At 45.5% G+C, this 14,626-nt stretch overlaps 1 protein-coding gene across 1 annotated transcript in view; it reads right to left on the reverse strand.

The window, feature by feature from the left end:
• Positions 1-1,662: 1,662 nt before the first annotated feature.
• The window catches only part of LOC136403997 (uncharacterized protein C16orf52 homolog B), a 39,835-nt gene continuing 26,871 nt past the window's right edge, over positions 1,663-14,626 (reverse strand). Inside the window, exons 2-3 of the mRNA XM_066383450.1 lie at positions 11,582-11,794; positions 1,663-4,830 (exon numbers count right to left, since the gene is read on the reverse strand). Coding sequence (XP_066239547.1) covers positions 4,646-4,830; positions 11,582-11,794 — 398 coding nt within the window. The 3' untranslated portion in view covers positions 1,663-4,645. The remainder of the gene's footprint in view (positions 4,831-11,581; positions 11,795-14,626) is intronic.

Genomic DNA, 14,626 nt, shown 5'->3' on the forward strand with positions numbered 1-14,626 from the left:
GAACTGAGGGCGGCTGTGAGGGCACAGGAATCTCCCTCCCTAAGGAAGAAGAAACTGTTCTTCTTCTCCGCTGTGGCCAGGCCACAGAACCCACTCAATTAGCCTCCTGAAGGGACTTTCGGTGTTAACACCCTCACCAATTTAACTATCGCCAAAAAAGCTGGGAACTGATTGGAGATCTCTTACATTCACGGCTTCTAATTATTCGCGCACCTGTCCTTAATCTCTGTGCTGCCTGTTCCACCGCACGGCCCTTTTACTGGTCAGAGAAAAGAAAAAAAAAAAAAGAAAACAGCGCCCAAGACAGAGGCGCTTGTCCACGGTCTATTCTTGCTGAATGACTCTCACGGTCTATTCTTGCTGAGTGACTCTTTCTAGTGGGTGAACATGGATGAGTCCACATTCTAGAATGCTGATGGCACCTCGTCCCCAGTGGGGAACCACTAGTGGCAATGGAAGACGGGAGGGGAGACCTTCCCTGGGGCATGATGCTAGCAACAGAGCCAAACTAGAAGGCACGGAAGTGTCGCTGTGTGAAGATGCAGAACCTTGCTAAGAAATCAATTGATATATTTATTTTAGCCCGATCGGTGGTGGCGCAGTGAACAGAACATTGACCGGGGATGTTGAGGTCCCAGGTTTGAAACCCCGTGGTCACCAGCTTGAGTGTGGGCTCAGAGACATGATCCCGAGGTCGCTGGCTTGGCTGGAGCCCCCGGTCAAGGCACATATGAGAAAGCAATCAGTGAACAACTAAGGTGCCGCAACTATGAGTTGATGCTTCTCATTTCTCTCCCTTCCTGCCTTTGTCTCTCACTAAAAAAATAAAAATAAAGAAAATCAAAGCTTATTTCAAAGTAATAGAAGCCTTTTTAGTTTATTTAGTAGACAATTTATTTTGATAAACTTGCTCGATAACAAAAATACAAGTGAAGAAAATTATGTTCATTTTATACAGTTTGTATTAACAATTTGTTCTGAAACTATTAATTGAAAATGTTATAACCAATTAGAAAACAATTCTTAATAAAGTTTGGGGTAATATACAGACCTTGATCACAAACTTCAAAAGCTCTCGAGGCAATAGGACGAGTAAGTCCTGCGTAAGGAATCCAACCCACGCAGGCCCCTTCTTCCCTTCATATAGTTTTATCCTTCAAAAATTAGCTCTGAAAAGACAGCTTACTGCTTTGTATTGTGAGTGTAAATTTAATCTTGTGAAGAAAATGGGAGTGGGTGGATCAAAGTTACTACAGTCAGAGCAACTGTGGCCAGTAGTCTTTTTAATAAAGACAAAACAAATGTAACATGTTCTTCCCACAAAGCCCACAAGGCAAAATAACAGCAAAGAGGAAATCGAAAGTAAGTCCGTAACACCTTCTCAGGCTCTCCTCTGAGTCAACAGACTGTGTGTCACCAGGACGACTTCTCACTTAAAGAGATTAAACAGTGAATTCATAGAACATCAGGTGGGGATACCAAAGCTTTTTGGTCATCTAGAACATTAAAAAGGAAAAACCAGAAACAAAAACAAAGCGCTGTGTTTCCAAAACAAAACAAATGAAACAGAAAATAAGTTTATAAGAAGCAGAAGAGTCAGACACCACATTCAACACATTAATAACACAGGACATGGGTTACCTTTGGGAAGAATCGTACTGAAATGTTTGCTTTTAAAGAACTAAAAAACTTCTACGTTTATGGACGTTTAGGGCATATTTTAATAGGAGCTCCAAAAAAAAATTTTTTTTTGAAATTAATTAAATAAAACCTATCACTAGTTTTCAGCAGATTTTAAGGTGATGTTCTTAGGTATGAGAACAATACACACTCTCAAAACAATGTAACAGATAAAAGTGTGACAAATGATTGCACCCAACGAACAGTGTTTTATATACAGTTTACAGCTATGGTTTCCTGCTATAAATTAATACTGTACTATCTATAGTACTTATAGTGGATTTCCTGCCAGTTGTCTCTCTTTTCACTTGTAGGGGGTACGGAATCTGATACGAATGAGTCCACGTCAGCATTTGGTCTGGAAGGAGCACAGATTTGACTCACACTCGACTGGATGGGACGGCTTTGACCCGGGGCTGGGGTGCTGACTGGTTAGAGGGAGTTCCCCCCCATCAGACCTTCGTGTGCTGTTCACTGGATCTCCGAGACGGTGACGGGAGTAGAGACAACGGGATCGTCTGGGTAACAGGTACAAATAAAACCCTACGTCCTGTCATCCTGCAATACCACTGTCAGGGCAAGGCGTGAACAGCGGGGGTACTCTTAGCAGCTCGGAACCGTTCTCTCCCCGTGCTCACGATCCAGTTAAAAAATATTCTGAGAAACTATGTACAATAAAATTCATCTTTTAGAAGAGAAAAGCTCTTGGTCATGTAAAGTAATCTGAACCATGCTTTGCTAACACTTCATCTCAGTGGTATGATGGTGACAATGAGAGCTTTCCTTCTTTCAAAGTGACCCGTGTGACGGAGGACCTCAGTCACCCCCCCCCCCCCCGGGAACGGCAATCCCAATGCCCACGGAGCAAGTCCAGGGGTGTTCTTAGAACCAACTAGACATTGCAACACTTGGGGGAAAACAGTCCCTTCAAGCATCTTTCTAGGTTTCTTTGACCCTGGGAAGGAAAAGCGTGGAACTCAAGGAAGCACCAGCCGGTGGCCCCCACGGCCCCACCCGGAGGGAGCCACAAGACCACGGGTGTCGGCCACCATAAAACACTGCGGACCCAACGGGCGTGAACTTGAAAAGAGCTGGTGTGGGAAGCACCAGGTCTCTCCCTTCCCTACTTTGAACATCTGAGGGGGCAGCCCCATCTCTAAGGAAATCATCCTCCGGTTTATAATCTAGGTTTGTTTTTTAAAAAGTGCGTTCCTTTGTTTAAGCGAAGGGGGACCCTCCGGGCAGGGGCATCTGGGTTGTCGTTTCACCGCAAAGAAGGAAAACTGGGCTTCACTGCCACGAGGGGCACTCCTGCCCCACACTGCAAACAGGAGAGTGCAGCCGAGCACTGACAGGAAGGCGTGGAGACTGGAGAAGAGAAACACTGTATCTCACAACCACTTGTGGGGTCAAGGCTCCTCTGGGCTATGTTCTTTTAGGGAAAAAAACAACAGAAAGCTGCAGGTTTAGTACAGCCCTTTAAAGGAAATGCAAAACCGTTAGCTTGTAGCAAACAAGGCATACAGCAAGTCAGGAAAATACTGTATTGCTCAGGTTTTTGGTAAAGATGTAGCGATGCTTGGAGATGAAAAGAACCTAGATTTATTATTTTTTTTTATAGCAGAGTAACACCAGTGTTGTTCAATAACCAAATATTGTGAATTGATATTACTAGCGGAACTTTTGTATCTATGCCAAGTTGTGTGCTGCAACACAGAAAACGCGTTAGGAGTGGAGTAGACTGAGCCGGCAGAAAAACAATCTCTGTACAACAGACAACAGTCGCCAATAATTTAAATAGCGTCAAACTCCCCAGATTACAAGGTTTGACGTGATCAGACTTCCTACTATCATATACAAATAAATTAACCCTATAAAGAATTTTAGCTTAACTTAAAATTGCACCTAGAAAGATATGGGATTGTTTGTACCTATTACAAAAAACCTGTTAAAATCAAGGGCTGTTACAAAGAATGAGGTAAACTGAAGACTCTCTCCACTACGCAGCCTTCAGATAAATGGCTTGTTCTGTTTTTTTTTGTTTTGTTTTTTTTCTATTGAGTTCTAGGTTTGCACACCACAGTGTTTTGCTAGCAAAGCATTCAGAATTCTCTTCCGGGAGCTACTGGCATGTGTGTGTAGATAAATTTACACACACACACACACACACACACACACATACACATACACATACACACACACATATATACACACTGTATACTGCATCAGCAAAATATATATATTATATATATATTTATATAAATATAAGGAACATTTCCCCCCCCCACACACAACATGTTTCTTAGTGTTTGACTTTTGTGTGTTTCTTCGTTTCGTTTGCTTTGTACACAGAGAGTAGGGAATCTCAGAACCGTTACACACACGTTAGCGAACAGGGTCTGATCTCCCGGCGTCCTGATGTGGCAGAGCAATGGCTGCCCGGGCGGGGCCGTGGCTCCGCCCGCGACAGGATGCTCAGGACACCGCTCTCTCAGGAGGTGAGGCCAGCCCCACAGGAAACTCTCTTGCACCCCTTAGTCCACCATGACTCATAAATACACTTTTCCCCCTCAACTGAGTCCGCTAGACATTAGGAACGGAGCGACAGAGTCACCAAGGGCCGCCTGCTTCTCAGTGGAAAAGCACCCGGCCCCGCCCTGCTGCCGTCACAGTGCCGACCGACTGCTTGGATCCACGCTGAGGCGGTGTGGTCACTACTGTCTGTATTTGGTTACGGAAAAGGCTCTCGTTTCTTTCTTTTTAAAAAAATCCAAAGTGCACAGTGAGAACAAATCAAAGCATTTCTCTTCTTTCCTGCATCCGTCTCATCTCGAGCACCTTCCTAAGGCGACGGTGACTCAGATGCCGGGCCTTTTGTCTTACCCACCCTCCAAAAGTTAAAAAAAATAAAAATAAAACGAAAATAAAAATAAAAATCATAAACGTCAAGCAATTTAGACATTCATCAGCCTGGTAAACAAACTTTGCCAGCAAACAGAAGCCCTACGATGGTAAAGAAAATCGATAAGACAAAAAGTACGTAAGACGACCCAACGACTGTGTTGTTGGGTAACTTATAGGGTTGGCCTCCGACTTCATTGATGTAAAATCCTATTGGGAATATTAGGGCAGCCATACAGAAAAGGATCACTGTAAAACAAACCAAAACACAACATTAGTAACACGGCTTGGTGATCAGGAAAACAATGAAAATCTGGTACAAAAGAAGACTGTAAGGTTTGTGGCTAGATAACATGGTCAAAACTGTTCCCAGGTGAACCACCTGTCCAAAGATGTGCATAGACCCCAGATCACATAATACCCTCAAAGCCTAACGGGCAAATTCGGTAAAATCTGGGCTTGCCTTTTACAACAATTTCAAATACTAGCCTTCAAAGAGGCCCCCTAATCCTACTAAATACCTGCACATTTTACTCTTGACCATGTCAAGTCAGGATTGAGGGTTAAGTTCTAGCCGTACGGTTTACGGGCTACGTAAGCTTAGGCCTCTGGGTCCTTCTGAAAACGGAGTAAATACCGGCAGTGCAGTGCGAATGACCCGGCCCCGAGTCCCTGGCGCCCCGCCAGGCGGACAGGACGGGCTGAGGAAACCGTGCACGTCACCACCGTGGCTGTTCCTCTGCTGAGTCTCTGCCTCCCCCCCCCCGTGGGTATCAGTTAGAAGGGACAGGAGAAAAGGTCCACGGAAGTACCAGGTGCCTCAACTCGGATTCATAGTCAGACGGCAGGAAAAGCCTCAGACTTCCGGGATAATTAGCAAATCGTCAGTAGTCACTTCTTATGGACCACGTCAGAACAAACAAACAAAAATACCCAACCTCTCGCCCTGGCCGGTTGGCTCAGCGGTAGAGCGTCGGCCTAGCGTGCGGAGGACCCGGGTTCGATTCCCGGCCAGGGCACACAGGAGAAGCGCCCATTTGCTTCTCCACCCCTCCGCCGCGCTTTCCTCTCTGTCTCTCTCTTCCCCTCCCGCAGCCAAGGCTCCATTGGAGCAAAGATGGCCCGGGCGCTGGGGATGGCTCTGTGGCCTCTGCCCCAGGCGCTAGAGTGGCTCTGGTCGCAACATGGCGACGCCCAGGATGGGCAGAGCATCGCCCCCTGGTGGGCAGAGCGTCGCCCCATGGTGGGCGTGCCGGGTGGATCCCGGTCGGGCGCATGCGGGAGTCTGTCTGACTGTCTCTCCCTATTTCCAGCTTCAGAAAAATGAAAAAAAAAAAAAAAATACCCAACCTCTGTCAGGTTTCTGAACACACAGAGGTTCAAATGGGGGTGGGTTTTATATACAAACACAATGAAATCCAATATTTGCTAAAATGTATCAAGAAAAATATCAGAAAACCCATGGTCTGCGCGGAAGTAATTGCACAGGCCACTGTTTTAGCCAGCGGCACGCTACCAAAGGAATGCTCTTCTTAACGAAGGCTAGTTACCTACACAGAAGCCAGCTTTTCCAAGAAAACAGTAGATGCTCTTTGAAAGCACATTGGTCTAATGTGCAGTCCTTCAAATTTCTTTGGAGGCAGAAGCATTTCAGTGCAATGTGAAGGCAGATTACTATATTCGTTGTCTGTAGAGAATTGAGGCTTTCCACTATTATCTGAATGAGAAAGCTTTTCTCAGTTAGACCTATCCCCGGGAACAGAGGCAGAGTCCTGGATAAACAAATCGGCTGACACTTATCCCGAATTGCTTTTGTGTTAGACAATCAACACAATTTAACAGAGTCCTTAAAAATCCAACAGGAGTCTTTTCCTGGAAAGCTCTCTAGAAATGTATTAACAAGTACATTTTCTCAAGTGATGGACGTTCTCAAGAGATACACCAGCAACCTTATTTTTCACTATTTAGGTGAATTATTTTGTATTACAGACACAGTCTATTTCATCTCAGGCAAATAACCACTCTAAATCATGTTATAAAAGCAAATTCGGCTTCTTTTGGATAACCACCATAAAACAAATGAAAAATCTCGTAATTAGGTGTTAGAGTTCCTGGTGCTCCTGTTGTTAAGTCAGCAGTAAGTAAGTTTCATCGGGGCTGCTGATGTCCCCTGATGGTACTAGGTGTCACCAAGTTCTAATGGTTCTTATGCCTGAATATGGTTTGGTAAATAAAATGAAACAATCTACAGATAATCTATAAAAACAATGGGATACAATTAGTTTTTAAAACAATATTTCTTTTTTTAATGTTTATTTTATTGATTTTAGAGAGAGGAAGGAAGAGAGTGACAGACAGGAACATTGAGCTGTTCCCGTATGTGCCCTGACCCGGGATTGAGCTAGCAACCTCTGTGCTTCCAGGCTGAGCTATGCGGCCACAGCAAAAACAATGTTTCTAAAATAATTTAGAAATATGCAGATATTACAGTTTGTTGTTAATTGATGTGCCAACTTTATTTCTATACTTTCTTATTTTCTATTGTAAAATAAAAATCTACCCATTATAACAAAGTAATCATTTAATGACTATATTTAAAGTAGAGTTTAATATTTTATAAGACTTAATTATTTTCCAAATTGGTTAGGAAAAGCTTAATTAAATTTAAAGGAAGCAATGAACTCTCAGTCAGTCTAATTTTGGTTTTTAATCCAAAGAATCAGGTTCTCCCAGGATATTTACTATGGGTAGATGATTTTTCTTTTAAGCTACCGGACCTGTGAAGTTACTATATTAAGTATCATTGATGATAATATCTTGTCAACATTTTACAATTAAGTTCTGGGTCCTAAACAAACCTATGAAGACACAACTGTGCGTTGGGCGCCAGGTGCCCTGGTCGATGAGAATTCAATTAGGGCGGCGAAGGAAACAAGGAGGGTCAGGCTTCAAAACACAGACACGTCTTTGCGACCTTCCCCGCATGGGCCAGCCCACCATGTGCAGCTAGCTCTCCTGAGACATCGCCCACTGTGTAAGCGCAGCGGAAAATGTCACCCCCCATTCTTACCAAGATCACAGCTTAGCTGGCACAGAAATGTATACAATAGAGATGATGGTCGACAACAGGGCAGTTCCAGGCCTGAATGGAAACACCAGACCCCGTGAGGACTGCTCGCCCAGTGGACTAGCCCTGGTGACAAAAAAACGATCTATCTGCCTGATGGATGGTGGTGCAGTGGAAAGAGCGTCAACCCGGGACACTAGAGATCTGGGTTCAAAACACCGAGGTCACCGGCTCGAGTGCAGGCTCACTGGCTCAGCTGGAGCCCCACCACCCTGGTCACGGCACATACGGGAAGCAGTCAATGAACGGGAGTGACATAGCTACGAGTTGATGCTTCTCACCTCTCTCCATTCCTCTCTTTTGTGCTAAAAAACAAATAATCCCCCCAAAGCTAAACAAACACTCACCCCCCAAAAACCCTATGTATTTAAGGAAGCTAAGAGTAACACAGCACTATGCTTCCTTAGGTGACACTAACTCCAAGATACAGTCCTGAGCTAAACAATCAAGGTACAGGATAATATAAACAGAGTAAACACACATGTACAGAATACTCACCCAACACACACACGTTCCTATGCATGGAACACCTCTGGTAGGAAACACTACACTAGGCACAGTGGTTGCCTCCAGCAAAGGGTCCTGGCCGAGTGACAGGGCACAGGTAAGACTGCTCACTCACTTCACTGAGTGCCTTTCATAGACTCTGAATTATATTATATGTATACTATTTTAAAAACTTAGATTATTTATTATTTATTTTATTTTTTAAAATTCCTTTTACAGAAAAGGGGTAGGGGGCAAGAAGCATCAACTCCCACATGTACCTTGACCGGGCAAGCCCAGGGTTTTGACCAGTGATCTCAGCGTTCCAGGTCAATGCTTTTCCACTGAGCTACCACAGGTCAGGCCGTTTCTATTTTTTATTAAGTGAAGGGAGAGGAAGCAGAGAGACAGAGTCCCACATGCACCCTGACCAGGCTCCACCTGGCAAGTCCCCTATGGGGTGATGTTTTTCCCATGTGGGCTGCTCCATTGCTAAATAACTGAGCTATTTTTAGTGCCTGAGGCTGAGGCCATGAAGCCACCCTTAGTGCCTGGGGCCATCGCTCGAACCAATCGAGCTATGGCTATGGGTGAGGGTGGTGGGAGGGAGAGAGAAAAGTGAGAGGGGGAGGAGAGGGGTGGATGAAGAACTGAAACGACACAGGTCGTTTCTCCTGTGTGCTCTGACAGGGAATTGAACCCCGGACATCCACACACTGGGCTGACACTCTACCACTGAGCCAACTGGTCAGGGCCAAATTATTATTATTTATTATTATTATTATTTTTTCCCCTGAAGTTGGAAACGGGGAGGCAGTCAGACAGACTCCCGCATGTGCCGGACCGGGATCCACTCGGCATGCCCACCAGGGGGTGATGCTCTGCCCATCTGGGCGTCGCTCTGCCGCAATCAGAGCCATTCTAGCGCCTGAGGCAGAGGCCACAGAGCCATCCTAAGTGCCCGGGCCAACTTTGCTCCAGTGGATCCTTGGCTGCGGGAGGGGAAGAGAGAGACAGAGAGGAAGGAGAGGGGGAGGGGCGGAGAAGCAGATGGGCGCTTCTCCTGTGTGCCCTGGCCAGAAATCGAACCCAGGACTCCCACACGCCAGGCCAACGCTCTACCACTGAGCTAACCGGCTAGGGCCCCAAATTATTATTTTTTTAAAGGAAAAACACACTGAATGCTGGGTAACTACCTATCCTTAAATATTTTCTATTGAAGGGAAAGAAAAACAAGATAATCTTAGTTCTCTCCCTGTATTGGGTCACAAGAAACAATGGCTCAGTGAGCATCTTAATCCTTGCTTTGACTCATACTACTTTGCTAAATTATGTTAGAGAGTTTTCCATAGTCATAGCATACGCATTCCTAAATTTCAACTAAATCCAGAAACATCCTTCTTTGATTTTACATAAAGAATTCTATCTGGACAAATGATTGTACCTGTGACTAGAGATTCTCTCTCTCTTTTTTTTTTTTATAAATAAATTTTTATTTTAATGGGGTGACATCAATAAATCAGGGTACATATATTCAAAGAAAACATTTCCAGGTTATCTTGTCATTTAGTTCTGAGTAGAGATTCTCTTTCAGTTCCTCATCAATACCCTTGAATGCGGCAGTACTGTCTCTACGACTGCCTCTGGACCCTGCTATCTCGAAAGCCCTGTCCTGGGAGGTCTCTTGGACCTCAAACGAGATCACCACTTTGTCTCACATTTCTTAACAAGGACGTAGATATTTTGTGCCTGATTTTTTTATGAACTAAATCTTAAAGTTAAGGTGGATATAGAGACAAAAAATAAAACAACAGAACCAGAAACATACATTAAGAGCAAGTTTCACCGAGAGAGGGACAGACTGAGACTCGTGCACTAACACCCCCTATCTTATGGTCTTAAGGACTGAGCTAGGGTTACCCTACGTTTAGCCCGAGTTCTAAATGAAAATAAGTTGTGCTATAATTTTCATTACAAACATTTGCTGACTGATTTTAGAGCGAGAGGAAGGCGGCAAGAGAGAGAGACAGGAACTTCAATCTGTTCATGTTTGTGCCCCGACCAGGACCAAACCGGCAATCTCTGTGCTGGGGCCGATACTCTAACCAACTGAGCCATCTGGACAGGGCACAATATTCATTTTGTAAAACTTGTCACCTGAGATGATGTCCAGGCACTGAATAAAAGTTAAACCCTACAGGATGGCGTCAGCACTGTCACTCCACCTGACAGCAGGGCTCTCGACAGGACCCTGTGGCTGTTTGGGGCCAGAGAGGTCTTTGCTGTGGGCAGTCCTGTGCGTGTCCTGTGCAGGATGTGTACAGCATCCCTGGCCTCAACTCACGAGGTGTCAGAAGCATCCCCTACTTGTGACAACCAAGTCTGTTTCCAGACATTGGTTAGGAATCACCTGGGAGTGCCTGACCGGGCGGTGGGCAGCGGATAGAGCGTTGGACTGGGATCCTGAGGACCCAGGTTCGAGACCCTGAGCGCGGGCTCATCTGGTTTGAGCAAAAGCTCACCAGCTTGGACTCAAGGTTGCTGGCTTGAGCAAGGGGTCACTGGCTTGGCTGGAGCCCCCTGGGGTCAAGGCACATATGAGAAAGCAATCAATGAATAACTAAGGTGTCGCAATGTGCAACGAAAAACTGATGATTGATGCTTCTCATCTCTCCATTCCTGTCTGTTTGTCCCTGTCTATCCCTCTCTCTGTTTCTGAAAAGAAAAGAATCACCTGGGGCAAAGCGGCTTTAGAGAGAAAGAGGCAAGAAAGTGGAACCACAAAAAATAACTTTTCTTTGTGCATTTTTGTTTCAACTTGGGAGAAGCCTCTTACATGCTCTGAAATTAAGCCAATTCTGCCATATATAAATATGTCACAGCCCTGGGCATTAGTGAATGGAGTGAGAAATGCTGAGAAACAATTATTAAATATCAAATGTGTTGGTTCTTCCATGGTCACACACAACTGACAGAAGAAACTAAAAATCAGGGGTATTAAAAAGTACAACAGCACCTGTATCAAATTTACATTTGTCATGTTTTTTTGTCTAGATTTATCTTTATTGGATAGAAGATACCAATTCCTTCAAGAAGAGGAAAGACTCGGGCTAGCGGCAGCTATGAGTCACAGACCTGGAACACTCATGTCACAGTGTGAGCAAAAAAAATAAAAATTTTTTAAAAATAGCATTTCATACGAAGCAAGGTTTTGGAGATCCTGGTCTGGTGCGGGTTCTGAAGAACCGATGTGGGGCTATGCGGGTACTGCCGGCCACACGCAGGTGGCGCTCTTGGTGGTTACACAGTCCTTATCACTAATTCTTGCTGCCCTCATAGAGACCACATGCCTCCTAGACAAATGACCGAGCACAACAGGTTACTTACTTCCAGTGAATGCTATCCATCGGGCATATTTTGTAGCTTCTCTTCGCCAGTGGGAAGCCACCAGCAAACCACATGTAACAGTCAATGAAATGATCCCCAAGATGATAAAAAACAGGGTGGTGACCCACTCCGGGGGGAGCCGCGGCGGGATGCACGTCCGTTCTCGTCCGTGGATTGTCTGACATTGCCGCACGAGGCCCACCGTGAGCGCTCCTGGGGAGATGGGAAAGAGGGGACCTTTTAGTGGCTATGTCGTATACAGGGGATAGTCCCCAGGACCCCTGCCTGCCCTTCTTAGAGCAAGCGTCCTTCTCTCCACAGGGGTCGCTCACGCACTCCATTCCACTGAGCCCCCTCTGCAGCAGAATGCTGTGATTCCTAAGGCGGCTTAACATACAGAGTGAACTTAAAAAAAACAACAACTCACAAAGCCATGAAATGTTTAATCATTCACTAAGCAAGTGCTTTTCTGAATACTGTGTCAGTTGGGCATTGTTCCTAGGCTCCCGGAGGGGAACAGTGAACGAGAGGGAGGAGGTTCCTGCTGGGAACTTGCGTATTCCGGGTGCCGAGACGCACCGCACACCCCTTCACCTTGGCTAGGGAGAAAAACACTTTTCAGGAGACGAAGGCAAGCTTAAAATACATACTGTATTTTATTAAGTAACACACCATGGGGTTCAGAATACTTTTTTTCTTATTTTTCTCCTTAAAACCCTAGGTGTGTCTTTCGGTCAGGTGCGTCTTATAGAGTAAAAACTACGGTATGTTTAAGCTTAATACAAAAGTCATATTAAATAATGAATTAAATTAGAACCAATATATTTTTATCCAAATTAAGTGGTCTAAGAATATTACAGAAAGAAAATGGGAAAACCAGGAAGTCCCACCTCACCCCCAGTTTGGTAAGTTCACCCATTTCTGTAGAAGGTACAGTGTTCACAGCCGCCACACCATTGCCAGACGCTTGGCCGGAAAAGCAGGCAGGCACGATGGTGACGTGAAGTACCTCCCCCCTCTCCTTGTTCATTCAAATAACAGAAAAGCAATTTTTGTGACACGTCGAGTGCTGCTTTTACACCAACGTGTTCTCAGGAAAAACTGAAGGAGCCCCTCTATCAAAGGTGGGGTGCATCCCTTTGTAGAAACCCAGCTGAAGGAAGGTGAAACGGTAATTATCTTATCTTCTTCCCCACTAAGAACAAAATGTTACTTTTGTGTAAAAACTATCTCCCCCCTTTCAAGGCAAATGCAAGTGAGAAAACTGCTGTGAAAATGACAGGGAAAGAAATTTCTGGAGCCATAGACGTTTATTTTCTCAATGTGAACAACAACACAGCACTTGCCTAGGACAAGTGCCTGTTGTTTTTTTAGGACCGCAGTAAAACCCGCAGAGGCATTCTGGGGGGCTGCCTGGGGGAGGAGGCAGACCAGGGTGGGTGCGTGCACACAGACGTGGGGGGGGGCGGGGATAGGTGTGTGTGTGGGGGGGGTTCTTGGAAGCAGAGGCTTTCCTGCAACTTGTGGTTTCATGGATACATGTTTAGAAACAGGGCAATGTGTTCAAAGAAAATGAAGCCAAAAAAAAAATCAGTTCTGCTCTCAAAACTGAATTGTACTCTCTTTTTTCTTCTTTCTCCTATTGATTTCCGACTCTCCCTCTCTCAGGAGAATGGAGGAAGACACCTCCAACAAGTTGTCCCTTTTTCCCTCAAATCACCTAACAGCCAGGCCCACCCTGGAGCACCCAGAGGAGCGCAGCGTGGTGGCTAAGGGATCCGTGCCAGGAGGGGGTGAAGGGGCAGAGAGGGGCAGAGTCGTCACCTCTGCCTGTAGTCACCACACTCCTCCCAGCGGCTGCCGGGGGCGGAGCTATTCCCAGACCAGAGCAGCGCGGCAGGTCAGTGTCGACCCCGTACGCCCCGGGTTCTGGGTGATCCCTGGTCGGGGATCACATCAGAATCAACCAGTGAATGCGTCATAAAAATGCATAAAGCAGGACAACCCCGTCCCACCCGCTCTGAAAACAATGAAAAGACAGTTGTGACCATCACCACCCTTTCAAGTATGGTGGCAACTGCTTGCAGTAAGAAAAGGGAGGAGGATGGGAGCAAGCACTGGGGGTTTGCACAACTGTTCTCCCACTGAACGATGAAAAGTTTCCTCGAGGGGAAACATAGTGTTTCTTACTATGATAAAGCATTATACTGCAATTTTGGAAATAAAGAAGGCTTTTAGGACAGAACTCAAGAACCCCTAACAGGGCCTGACCTGTGGTGGCACAGTGGATTAAGCGTTGACCTTGAACGCTGAGGACGCTGGTTCAAAACCCTGCACTTGTCTGGTCAAGGCACATATGGAGTTGATGCTTCCTGCTCTTCCCCCCTTTCTCTCTCTCTCTCTCCTCTCTAAAATGAATAATAAAAAAAAGAACTCCTAACAGGAAATTGCTCCTGATCACTCAGCAAAAGGCCTCTAACAAATGACCCTCTGTGGTCCCATCCCCTTCAGAAAAGCTGACTGCTCTAAGAATAAACAGGCAGCCTGACCAGGCAGTGGCGCAGTGGATAGAGCGTCGGACTGGGATGCTGAGGACTCAGGTTCAAGACCCCGAGGTCACCAGCTTGAACGTGGGCTCATCTGGTTTGAGCAAAAGCTCACCAACTTGGACCCAAGGTCACTGGCTCGAGCAAGGGGTTACTCAGTCTGCTGAAGGCCCGCGGTCAAGGCACATATGAGAGGGCAATCAATGAACAACTAAGGTGTCGCAATGCGCAACAAAAAACTAATGATTGATGCTTCTCATCTCTCTGTTCCTGTCTGTCTGTCCCTGTCTATCCCTCTCTGACTCTCTGTCTCTGTTAAAAAAAAATAAATAAATAAACAGGCAACGAGAGACCCTTTGACAAAAAATGTAACACTGAGGATTCTGACGATGGCCACAACATTCTTCACAACTTAAGATACATGGAAAGCATCCCATGGTGACTCTATAAGCCAGTGGGCTTTGACTCACATTTGAGAATTATTTTTGCTGGCAGTTAT

The sequence above is a fragment of the Saccopteryx leptura genome, chromosome 4 (assembly GCF_036850995.1).
Source record: "Saccopteryx leptura isolate mSacLep1 chromosome 4, mSacLep1_pri_phased_curated, whole genome shotgun sequence".
Classification (NCBI taxonomy): domain Eukaryota; kingdom Metazoa; phylum Chordata; class Mammalia; order Chiroptera; family Emballonuridae; genus Saccopteryx; species Saccopteryx leptura.